The sequence below is a fragment of the Physcomitrium patens genome, chromosome 5 (assembly GCF_059467195.1).
Source record: "Physcomitrium patens ecotype Gransden chromosome 5, ASM5946719v1, whole genome shotgun sequence".
In the NCBI taxonomy this organism is placed as follows: Eukaryota; Viridiplantae; Streptophyta; class Bryopsida; order Funariales; family Funariaceae; genus Physcomitrium; species Physcomitrium patens.
In genome coordinates this window covers 17,058,189-17,077,874 of record NC_143414.1, presented here as the reverse complement: position 1 = coordinate 17,077,874, position 19,686 = coordinate 17,058,189, and the positions used below count along the sequence as shown (strand labels likewise).

Here is a 19,686-nt window from a genome sequence, read left to right as displayed (position 1 = left end):
ATTAATAGGATGAAATAATAGAAGAAGTTAGAAGAGTTGGTGTTGTACAAAACAACTTGATCATAGTACCTTAAACTAAAAGTAAATTAAAACTTAGAAATAAATATGTATATAAGTATAAATAATAAAATGTTGGTGTGGTTATAGTTTCATTTTTTTTTTCTTTCTATATATTAGTACAACTTTATTGTGTATTTTAATAGAACTACAAACCATACTACTATTAGGCAATTCCTTGATTTCTATTTAATCACATTTAATTAGCTAGTTTTTTTTATTGTTCTTTAGTATTTCTTATAGAATCATATTGATGAATTAAATATTAACAAAGCATCACAAAATATAATTAATGTAGCAAATATTAGTTTGTTATTAGAATATATATTAATAATTTTATAGTCTTGAGGTTTTATAGCCAACTATGGATAGATTTGTTATTTTTAGGAAGGCAACAAATCTTTAAAACAATGTCTAATATAATAAGTCTTAGGAATTTAATTATATAGCTTTTGTATAGTAGTAGTAGGTCTATATCTTTATATATATATATATATATATATATATATACCTAAAATATTTATTTTTTATGAATATGATATATATTTTTATCTTTAGTTTTAATACTTTATATAAATCTTTTTTTACTATGTTCTATCATAGAAGAAAGATACTTAGGATAAGATTAGATTTCAAAAAAAAAATTATATATACACATATTGCTTCTTATAGATTCAATTTTTTTTTGCACTTGCCTATTAAATCTTTTGAATATTTAAGGATGGACTTCATAATATGTATATGTATATGTATATATAAAGTTATTTATTCTTATATATATATATATATATATATATATGAATTAATAAAATATTAATTTAAAGACAATAATGATGGTATTTTTGAAAATAATAAAAGTAGTGTTTATAAGATGCAAGATGCAAGATACATAGTAATACTATTGTCTTAAATAATAACATTATTGTATTGAAAATAAAAAATAAAAAGAATAAAAATTATAAGAATTTCTTGATGAACCTTTGCTTGGTTATAGATTTGTTCTTTCTTAATTAATTCAATGCACAAAACAAGAATTATGGAATGCCCTATCAACTGGACTTAGTTACTTTAATAGAATTTCTATATCAACCTTAAATTTAGGCTTTCAATAAGCTTTGAAAATATCACTTAAGGCATATTTATAATGTTTCTACAAGCAAATATAGAATCAAAATAAGCCTTTAGATTTACCTCATTATTTAATATAAATTAAATAATCACATTCTAATATTATGCCAAAGTAGACCTTTGACCACCATCAAAACTACTGATAAATCCTTCAAATTGAAATCAAGAGAAACAGGCCAAGAAGAGCAAAAGAGATCCCACATTTATTAGTCAGTACTTATGTTAGAATTTCAGACCTGTTCTGCAACGAGATTATGTCTTAATCTGTCTCCCATCAACTCGCATTGATGTTCTTGAAACGATACATATGGAACACGTGTATCAAAATCGCAAGAGACTCTCAAAATGAATTCATGAGTCACAAGACATCCAGAATAATCAAATCGCTTCACCTCTTCCCATATTTGCAAGGAGGTACAAAAGAAAAAAGAAAAAAGAAAAAAACAGAATAATCTAATCCCTGTACGGCTATTAGATTCCACTTGAGGTAGGCTTCTCAACTGTAGGGCTTCAGGTCTCAGAAGAGTTGAAGAAGAATCTAGTGGTATGATTTGACAAATAGAAATACACGAATGCCAATTAGACTACTGATAGTAGTAACCGTGAGAACAATCATAAAATCCCCTCATCTAACCCACCAACCACTGGAGCGACAAGGCAACTGAATAAAATAACTGGTTGCATTGTCAAGACCAGATAGCACAAAATACAGGACTGAGTAATCTTCGGATTTCAACAATTTCCGATGGACAATATTCAACACAAAAAAAAACTCCAATGTATAGTTAAAGAACGTCATGCGAAACCCTTGGGTATTTTTCAGAGGGTGCAAGTTGGCTAAATTACAATGGATGTGATCTCATTGATCTTACAGGGGAACCCTTGAGGCTTCTGTCATGCAGATGAAGTGCTGTACAACCGTTTAAGCCCTGGGCAGATACACCGTATGCGAGCCAGGACGCTCGCAGACACCTGCAGAGATAAAAGCGTATATTTAAATCATTGAGTTTTTGCTTGCGAACCTAACTCAGTAGTCGAAACATGCAAATACTGACTTAAGTACCAGAGATGATGTAAAGAAAGGGTGTAAAAATCACCTTCGTACAGTGCCGAACATCAAGGGTCTCCAGTAAACTGCAACCCCGGAGAGCATCCTCAAGCATCTCTGCTGCAATTCCACAGGACTACAAAAGAGACGAAAACTATAAATAAGAAAGAGTCGCCATGATTCAAGGCACAATCCAAGACTGTAGAGGGTTGCCATACCTCTTAGAAATGAGATTTATGATATCGAAATGATACCATGACAAAAACAGTATTGTTACTTGATAGTTCTCCTATCTTGTCAAAAAAGGAAGCATTGCAACGAATAAGGATTCTGGAAAGATAACTCCAACGAAAATGAAATAGTGACAAAAGCATGGCAATAGGAATACCTGGAGAGAAAGCGTAATAAGACGAGGGCAGTTGAGCTGGAGTACCACAAGTGCTGAACATTGACTGATCACATTACAAGAGCATTAGGATCAACGAAGTGTAATGAAAAAAGCGACAAAGTAAACAAGTTCGACTGGTCTAGGATGGTCCAGTCCCCTTACTGTTGCAATAATCAAGGGACCATAATATAACTCCAAGTAGAAAAAGAAAAATTCATTTATCACTGAATTTATGAAAATCGGGAGTGCACTGACCTCAAATTAAGGGTTGTCAGGTTCTTACAACCGAGGCGAACCTCCCGAATGTTACCGGAAAGTGAGAGGTTCAGTGTGGTGAGATGAAGGCATGCGACATCCTGCTGGATAACTACAGTCTGAATATTAGGGCAGCCAACACAGTTTAAAGTCTGGAGTAAACGAGCTGGTCCAGTCATCAGCGCTAAGGTCTGCGGAAAAGAACCACCATATTCAGAGACCCACTGATTCTCAACGGCCGAATATTCATTTTCTGGCCCATAAAACCCTACTAGAGCTGAGCTAGATATTGGATTGACAGTCAGATTGCAATCTCGTGCTTGATGATCTTGAGTAGCTACAATTTGCCAATCTTCCTCCATCATCTCCTTTTTGTGGGACGTAACCTCTTGTACGTCTTCACAGAGGATGTCGAAGTGATGAGGATTAGAATCCATTTGACTTCGCTCAAATTCCACAACATCAGAGGAGCTAACATCCTCCATTCCTGTATCTTCTGAAGCCATGAGTTCAATGGGGAAGGGAGGGGTAGCGAGCCGGCTCCACAATTGATCCGTTACATGAAGACAACCGTTCAAACTGACTTGCGTTAGGTGGGGACACAATGCTAAGACTCCTTCAATAGCAGCACGGCCCAGACTTCCATAGGACATGTCCAACTCCTGCAATTGCGGTAAAACTTTGCCTCCATGCAATGCATTAAGCGCAGTGTCTCCAAGATATTTGCATGCAGACAATCGCAATACCTGCCATTTGCGTTATAAGACGTAAGTCAATACTATTTACAAAAAATCGCGCTATCTAGTATTCTCTATGTGACGTGACAACTACTTGTAAAACTTGTACTTGCAAGGACAGATTATCCAAGTAACATAATATACCTTCAGGTAAGGACAGGCCTCAAATACAGGAGACAAATCCGTGAGGAATGTATATGACAGATCCAGCATTGTGAGGCGAGGGAGCTTTTTAAGAGCCAATAACCCAGCCGGCCCAACTTTTGGGCACGCAGCCAAGACCAAAGTTTGAATGGCAGAACATGATGCAGTTGTTGCGGCCAGGCAGTCGTCTCCAAGGCGACTGCACAAATCCAAATAAAACACAGGTCTATTTAGAAGCTGAAATAGCGCATGAGTAACAGTACACAACAGTACATCTGGCAAAGGCCTTCTAAAACACGACGAATATCATATGCAAAAATACCTGCAGTAAGAAGCATCCAACGATGACAGGTTAGAGCATCGAATGGAGGCTTGAGAGAGGCCACCACATCCTCGCAAATCAAGTGTAATCATTTGAGCTGCTTCTATCTCAAGTGTTGTCAAATGTGGGCATATCCCCAGGTTCAAAGAAACCAATCCTACCTGCAACAAGATCAACTATTCAGGAATAGTGACACATTTTCAGACATATCATTGTGATAAAAATGAAATTAAAAGAAAAGTGCAACCCAACTCATGAGAACGAGAATGAGAATTATCCAACCCAAAATAGCCAAGATTAGATTTGGTGCTAATGCTCAAAATAGACCAAAAACTGTTGAAAAAAGCCCCACAATAAGTCATCCTAGTAGGGTTTCTGAGCAAGTTACATCCGGATGGCATAGAGGCTTCTATGATGATAGAGTGCAAATTAATGTGAAACAGAAGGCTTCAGGAGACAAGTACAGGAGAAAAAGAAGCAGCAACAAGGCGGTTGCGGCCATCCAACTGTAGACTCTGCAGGATAGGGCAAGACAGCTCAAGCGAGATCATATTCCGGCAACCCACAAGTGAAAGAGCACGCAGGGATGAAGCCATCAGCTTCACTTTCACAAGACCCTGCCACAACAAAGGAATGCATTCATGAATGCACCGATTGAGAGTTGCACACAAACTTTGAACAATTGAGTCACACTTGACTGACCTGCGTCAGAAAATCTAAATAAAGTTTGCCTTGGAAGATAATGCTAGACGGGAACATAAATGTAAGAGCAACTCAAAGAGAGGACATAAATTGCTGGCAGTCCTTGCTTCTTGAAACTTTCTACTCTTAATTTTTATTTGCTCGATTAACGTTTTATAAGAATCTCACATAAGAACTTAAAATCTCGGATCTAATACTTCACAAATGAGCTCTCCAACCTTATGAAACAACATAGCAATTACACTATACATTGCAGGGTTTAAGCAGTAAGACAGCGTACATCACAGTTATCCAAAGTGAGCAAATCGAGCTTTGGACAGCCGCCTCCGTCGCCGAAAACATCACATACTGAGTCGGTCAAAGACTCACAATCGGTAAGATCCACCTCACGAAGCCAAGGACATTGTAAAGCCAAACTGGAGAGTCCCATTTGATTTTTCAAACACAATTTCTGCGACAAGCAGAGAAACTTTGAAATTTTCAAACTTTGGAAAAGTAGGAGCCTCAGAACAAGTAATGCGATAGTGTGAGTAGCAATAATAAGGTTAAATTCACCTCTCAAAATATCATTTGTTGTTTTTGTTCAAAAGGAGACGTATCCAGAACAGTTTCGTTAAAAGAGTTCGGTATAAAAATAGAACAAGAATTGACTAAACGGAACTTCAGAGCATGTCATTGCAAAAGAGTGAAAAATTTAAGGAACGAAAAGTTAAGAAACGAAAGCTGTACCTCGAAACTGCTGGATGCAATATCAATCCGACTCAGGGCAGGACAATGGCTGAGATTCAGCAACGTGAGCGCAGGACTTCGCAACGTAAGCTCCCCAAATCTGTGTAAAGTCCACAAGGCAGGCCAATTTAGAAAAGCTGAACCGGAAACAAATAAGGGGCACATCTTCTAATCCAATACTGCAGGCAAAACAAGTGATGTCTACTCCAGCTGTGAATATTTTACTGTTAATAAAGATTTTGGCGAAAATGTAACTAAACAAATTCCATTAAAAGACGCTACCATGACAGGATAAATCATATCGCTTTCAATATACCACACAGTATAACATAATGTCCAGAAAATAACATTTAAATCCACCAATGAAGGAAATAATGAGAGGGCAAGGTGGAATGGGTATCAATTTAATACTTGCGATTGTGCCCGATACTGATGCTTCGAAGACGCGGTAAATCCAACGTGACTGAAGTTAACAGCCAACAATAGTCCATAGCAAGTACCTAGGATATAAATAGGTTATCAAATTAAGTCAATCCAAAACTCCACTGTTATGCATTAAAAAGGACCAGCAATACCCAAACTCATCACTAAAAACAATGGTTACATATATTTTTTGACTTTATGTGAAAGCACAGTAAAACGACAGAGATTTGCATTTATATTATTCATACCATACGTCAATAATCGATAATTACTGTTTCCATAACAAGCACACGTGAAAGAACCCACCTCCAGCATCACACAAAAAGAAAGCGCAGCCATGGATGACGAGTTGATACCCTCGCAATTAACCAACTTCAAATCTGTAAGCACAGGCATCCGAACGCCCTACCACACCAATATCGAATAAGCTTAGTTAAAAAGCTAGTCAACACTTATTCACCGTTTTAAATAGAATTAAACAAAACAGTCGAGCACGTCAGGACGTCGATAAAAAGTAGATGAACATCAAATGGAACCTCGCGCATGAAAGCAGCTGACGACATTGACATCAGCAAAGCTTTAACTGGACTAACCTCGAGCGATATATTGGGGCAGTAGGAGGCATCCAAGCTACGAAGGTGAGTGCAGGCAAGAGATATCTCCCTCAAAGTCTCATCACTGACATACGAGCAGTTGGAAATATCCAAGTATGTAAGAAGCGGACAAGCCGTAGCAGCAGCACGCACTCCAGCATCAGAAAGCTTATGGCAAGATGATACGTCGAGCTTAAGAAGACGGGGACAATAAAGCATTGCAGATGCCATCCCTGTCCGTTTCAGAGATAATGTCTCCAAAAAAAGACACCTGGGATCAAACATGCGTTTTAGATACTAGAGAAAAAGAATAACGACATGGCTAAGGAACCCACATGAAATACTAAATACTGTGTATAAATATTTTCAAAATGTAGCCAGGACAAAACTTCGTGATCAATCTTGAAAATAGAAGTATCCAACTACAGAAAACAGAACCAATACAACAAACACATCAAAAAGCGCATAACAATACCCCTCTCTAACTCTAAACAATGTACCACGGGAACTGGATGCCTTCAACCCTTCGACGCACTAGGAACTATCTCCCATGATACATCATCCATAGAATTCATAACAGCGCCGAAACGATTGCCTGAATGGAGAATAAAGAACAGTCTGAGCAATCTCAGATTTAAGTGAAGAAAGGACGTCAACCTTATGGCTATCCGAAGCACACGGCATTTCAAAATTTGTAAGGAGCGCAGTGATTCGTGCTTAAGTTGAATCTCTTGAGCACCACCACTTCCCAAAGTTGCATCAGTAATGCTCAAATTTTGCAAAGACTCACATCCGGAGAGTAGATAGAAAAATCCATCACTAAAAAATCCTCGCCCCAACGTCAAAACCTCCAAGTTGCTGCAATCCAAGAACCTACATGTTAACACGCATGGTAGCATCTAATTTCAAATAACTTTCAACAAAGTTTTGACGTCAACTCTTTCATTGTCGCACAATGCTCCATCGACCCAAAAAAATTGAGAAGTCTATTATATTGAAGAGAACCGACGGATATAGTGCCAGCACAAAACACGAAGATAGGGAAATCCACTAACCGGAGCGACAGCATTGCTTGTTGTACAACAACCTCATCAACACAAGGGCATCCCTTCAAATTCAATTCTGTTGCCTTCGGGTATCTAGCACACAGCACCGTAACTGCATTCATCCAAAACACGGCAGCATTCCTGATCAGTCTCCTAGAGAACATACTGTAAGGTGGCCAAGTACATGGTGAGGCTCAATCACGACAATCGTAAATTGTTAACCCCACGATCAAACATCAGCACATGAAGAATGAGTAAAACTTTATTAAGATGCAGTGGCACCAGCATATTATGATGGCTATAGTATCAGAAACATAGAATACCTTGTTGGTGAGTAACTTGACGACTTTCAAAGTTTAACGACTTCCAAAAATCTTCATGGGCACTCGCAACTCGCCATTGTCTACATACTTTTGCGGCTTGGCATAAATCAACATCTTTCAGAAATGAAAAGACCTGTACAAATGATACACATTTTTCGTTCAGACTGCCGTAGGATTTTCGTACATAAATCTCTTAGCACAGGAACTGATCCAACAACAGTTGAACAACTGTTTAGGGTAAATCCTGAGATACTGACGGAAAAAATAATAGTTAACAATGCACAATCGGTATAGGATACAATCAATGTCATTGACGCAATCTTAACCAATTGCCTAACGATTGCACCGCGCAGGATACAGCCTACAAACTTCACAACAGCTAATTACAGAAAAAATACTTAATAGCAACTACAACATTTCATTAAGCTTGAAATGAGTGATTGTCGTATGCATCTCGGTAAAATCACGGTGGTAACCACTCACTTTGTGCAGGAGATCATCCGTAAGGTCCATGCGAGCCTCACCATCCTCTGCATCCACTAAGTTGTGCTGACGGCCTCCATCATCTTCATCACCCCCAACAAGATCTGAGTCCATAGGGTCTTCATCACCTTGTCCTGAAGGCGCATCTGTTGGTGGTAAAGAAGGTGGTAAACCTTGAGAATCAAGCTCTAAGGGAGCCCCCAGTGACATTATTGCAGAATTCCCTCCCAAAGGTCCTGAAGCTCGTATATTTCTTTGCTGTCGTCTGCATGATGAACGAATTTGTTTACTTAGTGAATGAAAGACAAAACTTGAAGTGAACAACAATACCAGACCACAAATTTTAATACATTGCATGATCTACACCAGATGCGAAACCGACAAACTTGCAGGCACCATGCTTGCACCCCCACGATAATTGCAAGTGAACCTGTTGTAAATTTCCAATCTTCTGTTCAAGTTGCTCCGACCAATCATGCTGCTACAGAAAATCAAATACAGCAGGTATATGTCCCTTACTCTCTATGTTTATACACGTCACACTGTAAATGATCACTATAACATGTTAGTTTTAACGATTCGTATCACTCAGTAAAACTAATATTGGGTGGGTCTCTCCTCCCTTACACAAGTTAAGTTGACTACCCGCATTAGTAAATGAATAGTGGTAGTTGAGTAGAAAGTATATCAATTAAAGGTGTCAGAACTATATGCAATATTCCAAAATTCAGCCCCTCCTTCGTGATAATTTGTTCAAAACGGTTCTGAGTTGTTGTTTTCCTACTAGTAGTACTCGGCTTTTGGAGGGAGCTGAATGAAGCACCACGTTGACAAGAAAACAGACGCGGTCCCACATATGTTTTTACATTTCTAGCAATCTCGTTGAATCCTAACGTGTCTGGTACATTTGAAATTGGGGACGTTACTCACAAGGTGTAGCTGGGAGGATAAGTTTTGGCACGCTTGCGATACAGCTTGTCGGGAGTCTTTTCCGGAAAGCGCAGACGGAATAAATCTGTTCTAGGATGCACAGAGACTGGTCCTTGCTGAGAATCTCCAAAAGGACCGTGATCTCCTGCAAACTCGGCTCCTATTCTCATATTCCCAGCTCGAATAGCCTGCAACATTTCTGGCGTCTCTGCATGCAGAAGACTCGCATCTAAACCTTCATTTGCACCTCGAACAGGTAACCCTTCCATACTACTAGGAGGTGATGGAAACAGGGATCCCGAGCCAAATAGAGCTTCAATATTCGATTCCCCTTGCAAAAAGTCCCGAAATTGAATCGTACTACCCTGCAGAGCAAAAGTTTCCGCAACGTCATCCAGCTTCTGCTTCAACCTGCTAACGCTCAAACGAGCCGCTATAGCTTCGCATCCCACCTCCATTTCCGTACCCTGAAGAGAAAATGGTCCACCAAGAGGATCGAAATCCGACGGTAGTCCATCACACCCCTCCACTTCGTTGATCGTTGACGATTCTCCACAAGACAAAGAGCAACTCGCTGCCGAACCCAAAGCGCATGGAGAGCGTGGTGGTGACGACGTTGAAAAGCAAACACGGCTAATCTCTGCCGACTCGAGAGTTAGCTTATGTGTCTTATCATCCTCCACCCTAAGCTGTACAGTGTCTATGAACTCATCCTCACAAGGTAAACATGCGACTGTAATTCGAGGGCTATTGTGTGAAGCATTGCTTCCAGTATCCGGGGTTTGCAAATCAATAGGAGGAAATCCCACCCTTAACTCCCTGCGGTCAACGCCACCGGCTTCCCCTCCGATCACCCCATTATCATTCGAGAGGGCAGAAACCCAAGATCGGCCTACGGATGATCCATGGGCTGCCATTCATCAAATTGAAGGACTAATTGACCGCATAAGAAGACAAGGAGCCAATTTTCGAGATGAGCCGGATACACAAATTGTGAGCACAAAAATGTATCCGCCACACAAGGCTCACGATCGGAAATGCCCCAAGATTATGAGCAAAGTTCAGGACCCACAGAGATACGAACAAACAATCTGGAAAACTAGAGGTGCCAAACAAAAAGAGTATTTTCTAGAATCAAGACCCCGGGTGCTACACTCTTCAAGTCGAATGTAATTCAGGTCAACCAATTCAGGTGAACGGTTCAACAAGAAATCCACTCATTGCTGATCGTGGTTGACGAAAATCGGCTAATCTAAAAAACAAACAATCTACCGCAGCCCGCATATCTTGTGCCCAATTTTCAGAGGCGTGGAGTTATAAAACGCATTTGTTTCTGTAGAAAACAATGAGCCAGTGAGAAGTGTCCTGAACTTGGGATGTAGCAAAATGAAAAAACCAAGGATTCAAATAGTGGCTAGGTTTTCAGTGAGATGTTGATGGCACATACTCTATGCAATGTCAGCAGGACAATTGCCACTCATGTCTGAATAATTCCAGGAGGCGTGTCAATGCTTGCAAGAAGATAACTAGGAAACAAGACTAATGGCAACCAAAAATAACAGCATTTCAACATGCTAAGACAGCTCTGCAAGCGTCGATATATTCACGTTGATTCCTATACAAGAATTACACATCGAGAAGTTCCACCTACAGTAATTCACGTTTCATGCTTTACTGCGTCAGTACCGACCCTCGAAATTGAAAAGAAGGGTATATTCAAGGGTGTATCCGAGGGGACTACTAAACGAGGAAGTTGGACACATGTCGGGTATTCGTGCGATCAGAAGCCTGACAGCACTTAATGAAACAAGAGTTTGAAGTTAGTTACCTACTGACCAAAACCTCTCCAAATTTCGATCTGTTTCTGTAAGCGTTCCTCCATGTTTATCCTTGAGAGAAAAGGTCCAATGCCAAAACCCTGGATTCTCCACTTCGGCAAAACACTTGGTCGTGCAAAGACGGTCGCCTTCGTTGTGCTTGAATTTTTTTCACACCCACGTAAACATGTGATTCACACACTTCGGGGATTACAGAGAACACAACCTGGGTCCACCCTCACGCTAATGTAACGTTTAGCTTCAGATGACTGGCAAGTTTCACGCTAGCATTAAGAACCCTTTCCTCAAGGGTCCTGCTATGATAGAGGGAAAGAATGACCACACGGCTGGCGAATACGAACCCTAACAGGGAATGCTCACGACCTGAACCGGCTGCTACGAGCTAACTAGCACGTACAACCGCCCTTCACGGAACCGTTAAGGAGCAGTGATACACGTACGGCTCCCGTTCTCCAGTACTCCCGGCAATCGACACGCTTAATAGCATGACATCCTTCCCCACACACCTTTCACTTCCCAAACTCGCCTTCTAAAATTCAACCGCGAAGCACCCCCCGCCCCGCGATGCCAAGAATCACCAGTAACTCCACACCGATTTTCTCCCGAAGCAAGGTAAGCCCTCTCTGCCTCTCTTCGCCTGCCTCTACCCTCTCAAACCATCCCACCGCATCGACTAAGTCAGGATCCGACACAAGCCCCGTCCCTTACTCCCGAACACGACACTTCGTCCTCGCATTCCAGATCCCAACAAGACGAGAAATGCAACCAAGTCCTTAACAGTAGCCCCCTCGATGACACGAATTTCAGTCACGGAACCGAATCGCCTCACACTTCAATCACTGACAAGCAATCAAACCAAACCGACTCTTACACCTCAACTACTTCGTTACCTACACCACTGTCCGGAAAAAAGAAACCCTACATCACCATCCAAAGCTTCAATCACCCTCACAATCACTCATTCACCACCTCAGGAAGAAAGGGAAAAGGGGAAAATCATAAAATAAAACACAATAAAAATGTTAAAAATATATTATTAATTTTTTTAAAATAAAATAAAGTAAAATAAAATCCAACAAGTAGACTCCTCGAAACATGAGCTCCGCTTGCCACACCTCAGCCGGGTACCGTAACAACTTAACCGCATCGCTGACCTTACCCGCAGTGTCAGTCACCAACTCTCCGCCACACTATTCAACAAACCTAGAGGGGCCAAAAAAATTATACTACATACAGGGATCAGGCATAAAAAGAACGCAGAGAACAACAGCATCTGCCTCGATTCCAACACGGATCGCACCTACAGACAGACGAAGAAGAAGACACGTTAAGTTGGTCGATCCTCGCCATACCTGGGCTGCTGCACAAGCATCGACACACAGAATCCGGAGCGACACGCCCTGCTGCTGGTCCGACGTCGTCATACTGGACGAATCTGCACCAGGACGAAAGCCCGCGCAACGACAAACTACTACTCTCCGTTCCTTCCTCTCATGCCTCTCGCCGCTCCCTTCACGTGCCCTCTGGGGCCTCCCGCTCTCCACGTTCCCATCCTTGTTCCAACTCATCCACCTCACTGATCGTGAAATGACTTGATTGGCTGCCTGCTTTTTCGACTCGTCCACGTCAGCATTGAATACTCCTGACGTGGAATAACTCGAACATGTTCTGAGCCTTTCACCAGATTATCTCCAGCTGATGTGGAGATTTGAATGAGTTGTCATTTGTGCCCTCGCTGTTAAATTATATAGGGTGTTGGGTTTTAAAAAATCAATAAATATTTTTGTATGATTAAATAAACAAATAATCACTGTCACGTTTTAACACTATAAATATACATATATATACATATATTAATGATATATAACCATGCCAATTTGGTAGAATTTGTAAAAGAGTAAGTTCAATTTTAATTTTGACGTATACAAGAAAGAAAAAATAAAATATTAATAATAATAATAATAATACAAGTATGCATCAGATTTATTATAGAATGTAAAAAAGTATATGTCAAGTTACAATGTTGTCTCTAACAATAATCATCTCTGATGACCCACAAATTTCAAATGACTCATCCAAATAAATTACATTATTGAAATGTAGGTTTCTATAACAAAGTCAATCCTGTCTCTTATCTTTCGGTATTTGAATGTTACAAGTCTTTGATATTATTATAGAGTTCCTCTTGTTATTTCAGTGCAATAAACATTCATAGAAACTTAATGAATGGCTAATAGAGTATTCTATCTGCACTATTTAATATTATTATGAACAAAATTCACAACACTTTTTATCCTAAAAGTATTGAGGCCTCCAATTCTTACATGTTTGTATAAACTTAATTTTAAATTAAATAACCATATTACAAACAAACAAACAAACAAAAAAGTTTTTTTGTTTGACAAGATCCTGAATAATAATAAAAAATAAAAAACAGATTTAGATTGTTGTTTGATTTATGTACATGGAAATTGATACATTGACTGGGGTTTTGACTAATTGATTGAGCTTTGGTCATATTATCTTATAATGCACCACACAATTTTAACACATAATATATATTTTTTAAATTGATATGTGACACGTAATTTGAACACACAATAAGATACTGTGTACTTACATCAGTTTATGAATGTGGTATATTAACTTAGTTTAAACACTTCGACTAGTTTTAACACATGTTAATAATAAATATGAATGTAGTTTTCTTCGTTTTTCACACAATAAGTTACTATGACCAAAACCGAATAAATTTAGTAAAAAATCCCAATTAATGTATTTATTTTGTTCATATATATATGTATCAATTTTGTTCATATGTATATATATATATACACATATATATATATCAAAATTTAAAATTGAATGTTTTGATTTCATTTCTCTAGGCATTCTACAAGTTAAATTTAATGCCATGATTTTTTTTACTTCACATGAAAAAAATAGGTTTAGATAGAATTGACATTGCAATCCTTTCTTCTCACACTAAAGAAATACTGGCTCAAATAATGAATCTTTAGTGAAATTATTATAAAGTCACCGTTTTGCATGATCCCACAAGAACACTGTTATACATGTTCGCATATATATATATATATATATATATATCACATATTATTCCCCGGATAAGTTATAAATTTATCCGAAAGAAAACATAATTTGATAGACGAATATGTGTCTATTAAAAGAAAACGAGGGAAATAGAAAGAATTATGTTCAAAAATAAGAAATGTGTTTAAAAACTCAATTTATTGCGAAGAAGCGGAAACCCATCCTCCGGCTCCGCCATGTCGATCATCCAAAATCGTAGACAGAAATGAACAATACGTAGATTCATCCAAACATGCAGAGGAGGAACATCCACGGGGATCGAAGTGGAGGTGTTCGGGCCAAGTGGGGAGGATCTCGGCTCTAGAGTGAAGAAGAAGACGAAGAAGAAGAGAACGAGGCAGTATTGTTGCAGGGAGACGCGAGATCGAAGCAGAAATGGCCGCTCTTCTACGGCGATCGTTTTCGCGGCTGCACCGCCACGGCTCTCGATCCTTGCTGGTACGTTTTCAGGTCAAATTTAAGCTTTTCACGCTTCAGTTGCCGTAATTTTATTGGATGTTTTGTCTTGTTTTGTTCGTGCAGGTTTGCATTCAGATTGGTGATGACGATTTGTTGCATGTTTTCAACTTTTTATTTTATTTTATTACCCCTAGAGCGTGTTTACTGCTCTTGCGTTTGTTCTTGAGTTGAGGCAGTGCGGGTGTAGGATTTTGTGTCGTTGCTTGGATTCATTCAGGGGGTTAGATAGGGTTTTTGGAGTTGTGACTCTTTTGTTCTTCTGAATGGGTTGCTGGTAGCTGCATTTTGGAGCTTGAATGTGTTGTGTCGTGATCATGGTACAGTTCCCGTGTCGCCTGTTTTTAGGTGATGGAGCGAGGTTTGCTTTTGGTTTGAGCGTGAATTTTCTGAATCAGCAAGGTTTTGCAAAATAAATGAAGGATTGGATTCAAGAAGAAATTCCGTTTGTTACATTGATTTTTCTGGTTCAACGTTGACTTCGGGAGTGGCGAGGAATGTTAGAGCAATGGTCACTCTCTTTCTGATGACAGTTCTTTGGCTGCGTAGCACTTCGGCGTTCCTTCCTGAATTCTCCCTCGCTCTGTTTCTGTGCACCTTGCATGTGCAAACAATTACAGAATTTTAGGCTATTGAAGGAATCTTTACTGTTGAAGGAATCTTACTGTAGATCTAATAGACGTGCCAGGAAATGTATGTTGGTATCATTTGCTGTCATCGCTATGCGAGCCTCGAGAACTTATGTGGAATGTAGATGGGGTTGAAACTAGACGAGGGAACCCTCTAAAAAAAATACTCCTTGTTCTTCGGCAGGTTTGTGGAGATTGGGATGGCGTACTTCAAACACTGCACTGTGGAATTTATTTGGGATCTGTTAAGCACACGGATTTAGAATTTGCGACTGGCGCGACTGACTCACCTGTCTTTAATGAAGGTGCAAGAAATAGGCAGTACCAAGGTTGCGCTTCGGAACTCCATCACAATGGTTCTTGGAAATACTTTGCAGTAAATCCCCAGCAATTGGGTCGTTGGCGTACTTTGCCATTTTCATCGCTGCATACGTTGGCGGATTGCGAGTCGGCCCGGCCATGTTGGAACAGATCCGGGCGGTGCAAATCACCATGGAGTCTCAGTAGGTCACTGGCGTTGGGAGGGGTTCGACACGAGAGTGTGTATGAGAAGAGAATGCGAGAAATAAGATCGGTACGGGCACGCGGACGGCGAATGAAACAATCATCTGAAGCATATGATACAGACACGTCTGCCGCCTATGACGAAGATCCATCTCAGCCGCCATTGAGTCAACCTTTGCGCGGGTCGTTGAAGCCATCTTCTCCAGAAGAGGTATAAATTTGCACATTATAGCCTCATTGCATGTCATTCCATTACGAACATAATCCAGAAGCTATTTGGGACTCGAAGATGTGGTTTATTTCAGACTTGAACTCGGGTGGCTTTCATTCTTGGCACCACGCTTTCTACACTTCCAAAGCAATTCATTTGCACTGGTTGCCTCCGTATAAGGTTAGACAGACTATTATGATCACTTAAGAAGATAATGCTGCTCTGATGTCCACGACAGATGGTTCTGGTTCCAGTGCTAGCTAGGCCTGACTTGATAATTACTCGGAATGTGGAATGGGCCAACCTGGCCTTTGGGTTTGAGCAGGTACCATTCGTTTCATGTTGTGTTTGTCATCGCTTGTTCACTTTCGTGAATGCTTTCTTATCATGTGCCTTATTGACGTTCTCGTGTTGTACTATGTGCCGTTCAGAAGAACAACAGCTCAATGTGTTGCATGCCAATTTTTTCTAGGGCACGGTTGTCCCGCGTTTCCGTTTTCTGAGTTACGATTGGGGCCAAAAATACGGCGTAGAATTCTTATCAGAGAAGTATGTTAGACTATCTGACATGGATCACTAATGTTCACGAACTTGTTTGTACCTTACAGGAAAATAGCTACATCATTATGGATCCCCGTCAACCTCAAGCTGTAAGTACGCTGTTTCGAATTCCAATTTTTGGATTGCCCTTAGTGCGACAATGAGAAATACATTTTCAGCATTTTCTATTGAATGACATTTTTTCATGGATCAGTGACCTACGAAAGCAATTTCAAGTCGGCCGTATATTCTGTAACAAGATACCACACTTTGACCTGAATAGTTATTAAAATCCTGAAGCTGATTGCACATCAATATTGTATGTGTGAAAGTAAACCTAAATTTGGTCGGAGACTCTGAAATTGTTCTGCATGTTGGGCAGCAGCTGATGTGGAACATATCGCCTTTGTGATCTCAGCCCGTGGGGTACATCAATGAGCTCAGCAACGTTTTCTTGCGGCAGGTGAATAACACGCTAATCCGCTTTCATATCTTGCTGTTGAGTTAGTGCGTACGTCTTTAACTCAATCGTTTTTATGAAACCATCGAGTTTTCATTGGCATTTACCATACAAGTTATGTGATTGCCTGTAGATTCTGCGCACGCGGCGACCCTTCACGGCAACGATCTATGATGGTCAGAGTAATGTGATTTTCAAGGTCAGCTACAATTCCTGAGAAGAACTTGATACAAGTAATTTTTTTCACTCTCAAATGTTGAGTAATTGAGGTCCTTTATTTTTGTATCTCGAAAACTTCACCATCTATGCTGTTCAGTTTTAATTTCCCGTTTGTTCTTGTGTGCAGGTTCGAAGACCAACTTGGGTAGTTAATAGCTCGATCTTTGTGGAGATTGATGGCAATGTACGTTAAATATCTTCTGTATTTTATTTATATTACCATTAGTTCATCTCAACTGCCTGCATAGCAAGAGTGGGTAGGGAATTTAATCAATTGTTATGTCGAATTGTTAGTCGAGTGAACTGATCAATCTGTTTTTTAATGCAGGTAATCGGCGAATGCCACCGGAGATGGCACTTGTGGAGGCGTATATATGACGTTTATTTGGGGTACCTTCTTCATTCTGAAGTTTGTTTTTGTCATACATTGTTGTAGAGATATAGGATCTGAGGCTTTCCAATGTTCTGCAGCTCAATACAATATCTGCATGATTGTGGGCCCAGAGTTTGCTCTTTGTGATCCCCAAATATGAGTGAATCATATATCTATTTGGGTATGATACATTCAAGCATTATGATGCTAGAGGCGATGGTCTCTGCAGGGACCAACAATTTGCTACAGTGGAGAATCCAGGGTTTTGGAATTGGACCTTCTCTTTGAAGGATAAACATGGCAGAACGCTTGCAGAAATAGACCGCAATTGGAGAGGTTTTGGTTATGAGGTATCCAACCTAACTCTTGTTTCCTTCGAATTTTTCAAGCGTATGTTGACTACGCGAGTGGATATTTTCTGGAAATTGGGAGTTGTTGACCGCTTTTGTGTATTATACACGGTTGATGTAATATGGAAATTATGTGGCTGCAGTTTTTGACAGATGCGGGACAGTACGTGATTCGATTTGGTGACATACACCCGGACCAAAGTCCACACTATATTGCACCCGATGAAGTACTCCATGGGCGCGGCCCCCTTTTAACAAATACGAAGCAACACTCTGGTGTGCAGGAAATGCATCAACTGCAAACAGCAGCTGAGGAGGTTAGTGCTGTATTGTTTGTTCTTGTTCTTTTCTAATTTTAAAATTAATTTTTCTTGATTGTTATTTTTTTTTCCTGTGTGTTTCTTGTCTCCTTTTTCTTTTCTTTCCCTTTGGTACCTATTGAGGTTAACCAGATACTATCCACTAGCAGACGATTTCTATGTTGAACAACCTAGTTTAGAAACCTTGTCGGGAAGACCCTTCAATGTTAGCATTTTGAGGGTCGTTGCTGATTATTATAAAAGTCAGTTACCGCAAGTAGAGGCTCTCGGCGTGCATTCGATGTAACACTTATCTCCATTCGAATCAAATGTGCTGGTGTACAGGCTGAACCATTGCAAGTCTCGCGAGTTTTGACATTATCTGAAAGAGCTGTCGCTTTAGCTTTGGCTATATCTCTCGACAACGACTATTTCTCTCGACATAGCAATCCGAGGTGACCATCCCTCTTTCTTTTTGTTAATAAAACTATACTAGTAAGACACTGTGATGGTTGAATCGCAGCTTTGGTGTAGTATTTTTTTCTAAGTACGACAATCTTTTGTATTTGGTTGACTTTGTAATGTTCAGAAACATTGGCCTGTTGGGAAAGCACGTGTCACCTTGGTTCCCTTCTTGATGTGAAGATAGTTATGTGCACTCAGCTATTCCTTTTCTGCCTGTGCTTGGGCTTGGTTTGAAGATGTATATCAGTGGTCCGCAGCAAAGAATGTAACACGAATCTGGAGAAAATTTTGCTGATTGTTGTAATCACTGTCATATGCAGAGGGGGCTTCCTTCCATTCTATGGCTCTGATGTATGAGCAACAAACGTACCATTGGTCCGAATGGGACTCTACATGAGCATCTTGTCTCTGCTTAAGATATTGACATGCCTTTTGGGTTTCCAGGTTAGATTAGCAGTTATCCAAATGGCATTGCTTTAAGAAGACGCCATTTTCGTCCTGCTGAAAAGCTAACCATTCTTTCAATGTTCTTGATGTCCTCGATCAAGTTAAGGACTTCAGTATATCCTTGAAAATAGATATGGGAGAGTTCTACATAATTTCCACGCTGTTAATGTTTCTAAAACTGAGAGCAGACGACACCCTTCGGCCAAATAACATCATTCTGAGAAGGTGGGTTTCTTATATCCAAGTTTAGACTCGCCTCTTCCACGACTTCCACGACTTCCACTTTTGGACTATGAAGTTCGATTGCAATGACTGAGCGGCGTACCGTTGAGATGGGGGGTTGCTCTTGTTGCGGACACCTTGCTTGCTGTATATTTAGGTACAATGATTGTTGACAGGTTGTCCTAGTACAATATGATCATTTGGAACACTTTCTTAAGCGTGGAATATCCAGCATGGTCTACAATTACTTTTCA

General features: G+C 39.9%; 2 protein-coding genes across 4 annotated transcripts; one reads left to right on the top strand and one right to left on the bottom strand.

Moving 5' to 3' along the window:
* Positions 1 to 1,560: 1,560 nt before the first annotated feature.
* On the bottom strand, positions 1,561 to 12,046 carry LOC112282435 (F-box/LRR-repeat protein 15). The gene is made up of 18 exons (XM_024520006.3): positions 11,137 to 12,046; positions 9,309 to 10,641; positions 8,379 to 8,643; positions 7,896 to 8,028; positions 7,582 to 7,684; positions 7,184 to 7,384; positions 6,527 to 6,797; positions 6,240 to 6,338; positions 5,922 to 6,010; positions 5,511 to 5,610; positions 5,062 to 5,232; positions 4,544 to 4,696; positions 4,080 to 4,240; positions 3,758 to 3,956; positions 2,877 to 3,622; positions 2,622 to 2,685; positions 2,283 to 2,369; positions 1,561 to 2,157 (listed from the first exon to the last, which is right to left on the bottom strand). The coding sequence occupies exons 2-18, from the start codon at positions 10,223 to 10,225 to the stop codon at positions 2,080 to 2,082; spliced, it is 3,837 nt and encodes a 1,278-aa protein (XP_024375774.1). The 5' UTR covers positions 10,226 to 10,641; positions 11,137 to 12,046; the 3' UTR covers positions 1,561 to 2,079.
* A 2,564-nt stretch (positions 12,047 to 14,610) lies between these two features.
* On the top strand, positions 14,611 to 19,686 carry LOC112283002 (phospholipid scramblase family protein C343.06c). Of its 3 annotated transcripts, none has more exons than XM_024521286.3 (12): positions 14,611 to 14,695; positions 15,527 to 16,057; positions 16,296 to 16,382; positions 16,666 to 16,707; positions 17,016 to 17,060; positions 17,191 to 17,256; positions 17,404 to 17,460; positions 17,605 to 17,666; positions 17,879 to 17,999; positions 18,143 to 18,316; positions 18,644 to 18,753; positions 19,084 to 19,686. In XM_024521286.3, exons 1-12 carry the CDS (start codon positions 14,633 to 14,635, stop codon positions 19,118 to 19,120), a joined length of 1,395 nt encoding a protein of 464 aa, XP_024377054.1. In that variant the 5' UTR covers positions 14,611 to 14,632; the 3' UTR covers positions 19,121 to 19,686. The 3 variants fall into 3 exon arrangements, with proteins under 3 accessions (XP_024377054.1, XP_024377058.1, XP_073390459.1); XM_073534358.2 differs by lacking the exon at positions 14,611 to 14,695 and adding an exon at positions 15,084 to 15,224; XM_024521290.3 differs by lacking the exon at positions 16,296 to 16,382.

What these genes read in the sequence shown, in the direction of transcription:
- LOC112283002 (XM_024521286.3), top strand. Translation starts at nt 14,633, where the DNA reads ATGGCCGCTCTTCTACGGCGATCGTTTTCGCGGCTGCACCGCCACGGC. An exon ending in TGGCCTTTGGGTTTGAGCAG is followed by an intron (nt 16,383 to 16,665) that starts GTACCATTCGTT and finishes TGTACCTTACAG; the next exon opens with GAAAATAGCTACATCATTAT. An exon ending in ATCCCCGTCAACCTCAAGCT is followed by an intron (nt 16,708 to 17,015) that starts GTAAGTACGCTG and finishes TTGTGATCTCAG; the next exon opens with CCCGTGGGGTACATCAATGA.
- LOC112282435 (XM_024520006.3), bottom strand. Translation starts at nt 10,225, where the DNA reads ATGGCAGCCCATGGATCATCCGTAGGCCGATCTTGGGTTTCTGCCCTC. An exon ending in GCCCCAATATATCGCTCGAG is followed by an intron (nt 6,339 to 6,526) that starts GTTAGTCCAGTT and finishes TTGGTGTGGTAG; the next exon opens with GGCGTTCGGATGCCTGTGCT. An exon ending in AGGCCTGTCCTTACCTGAAG is followed by an intron (nt 3,623 to 3,757) that starts GTATATTATGTT and finishes CGCAAATGGCAG; the next exon opens with GTATTGCGATTGTCTGCATG.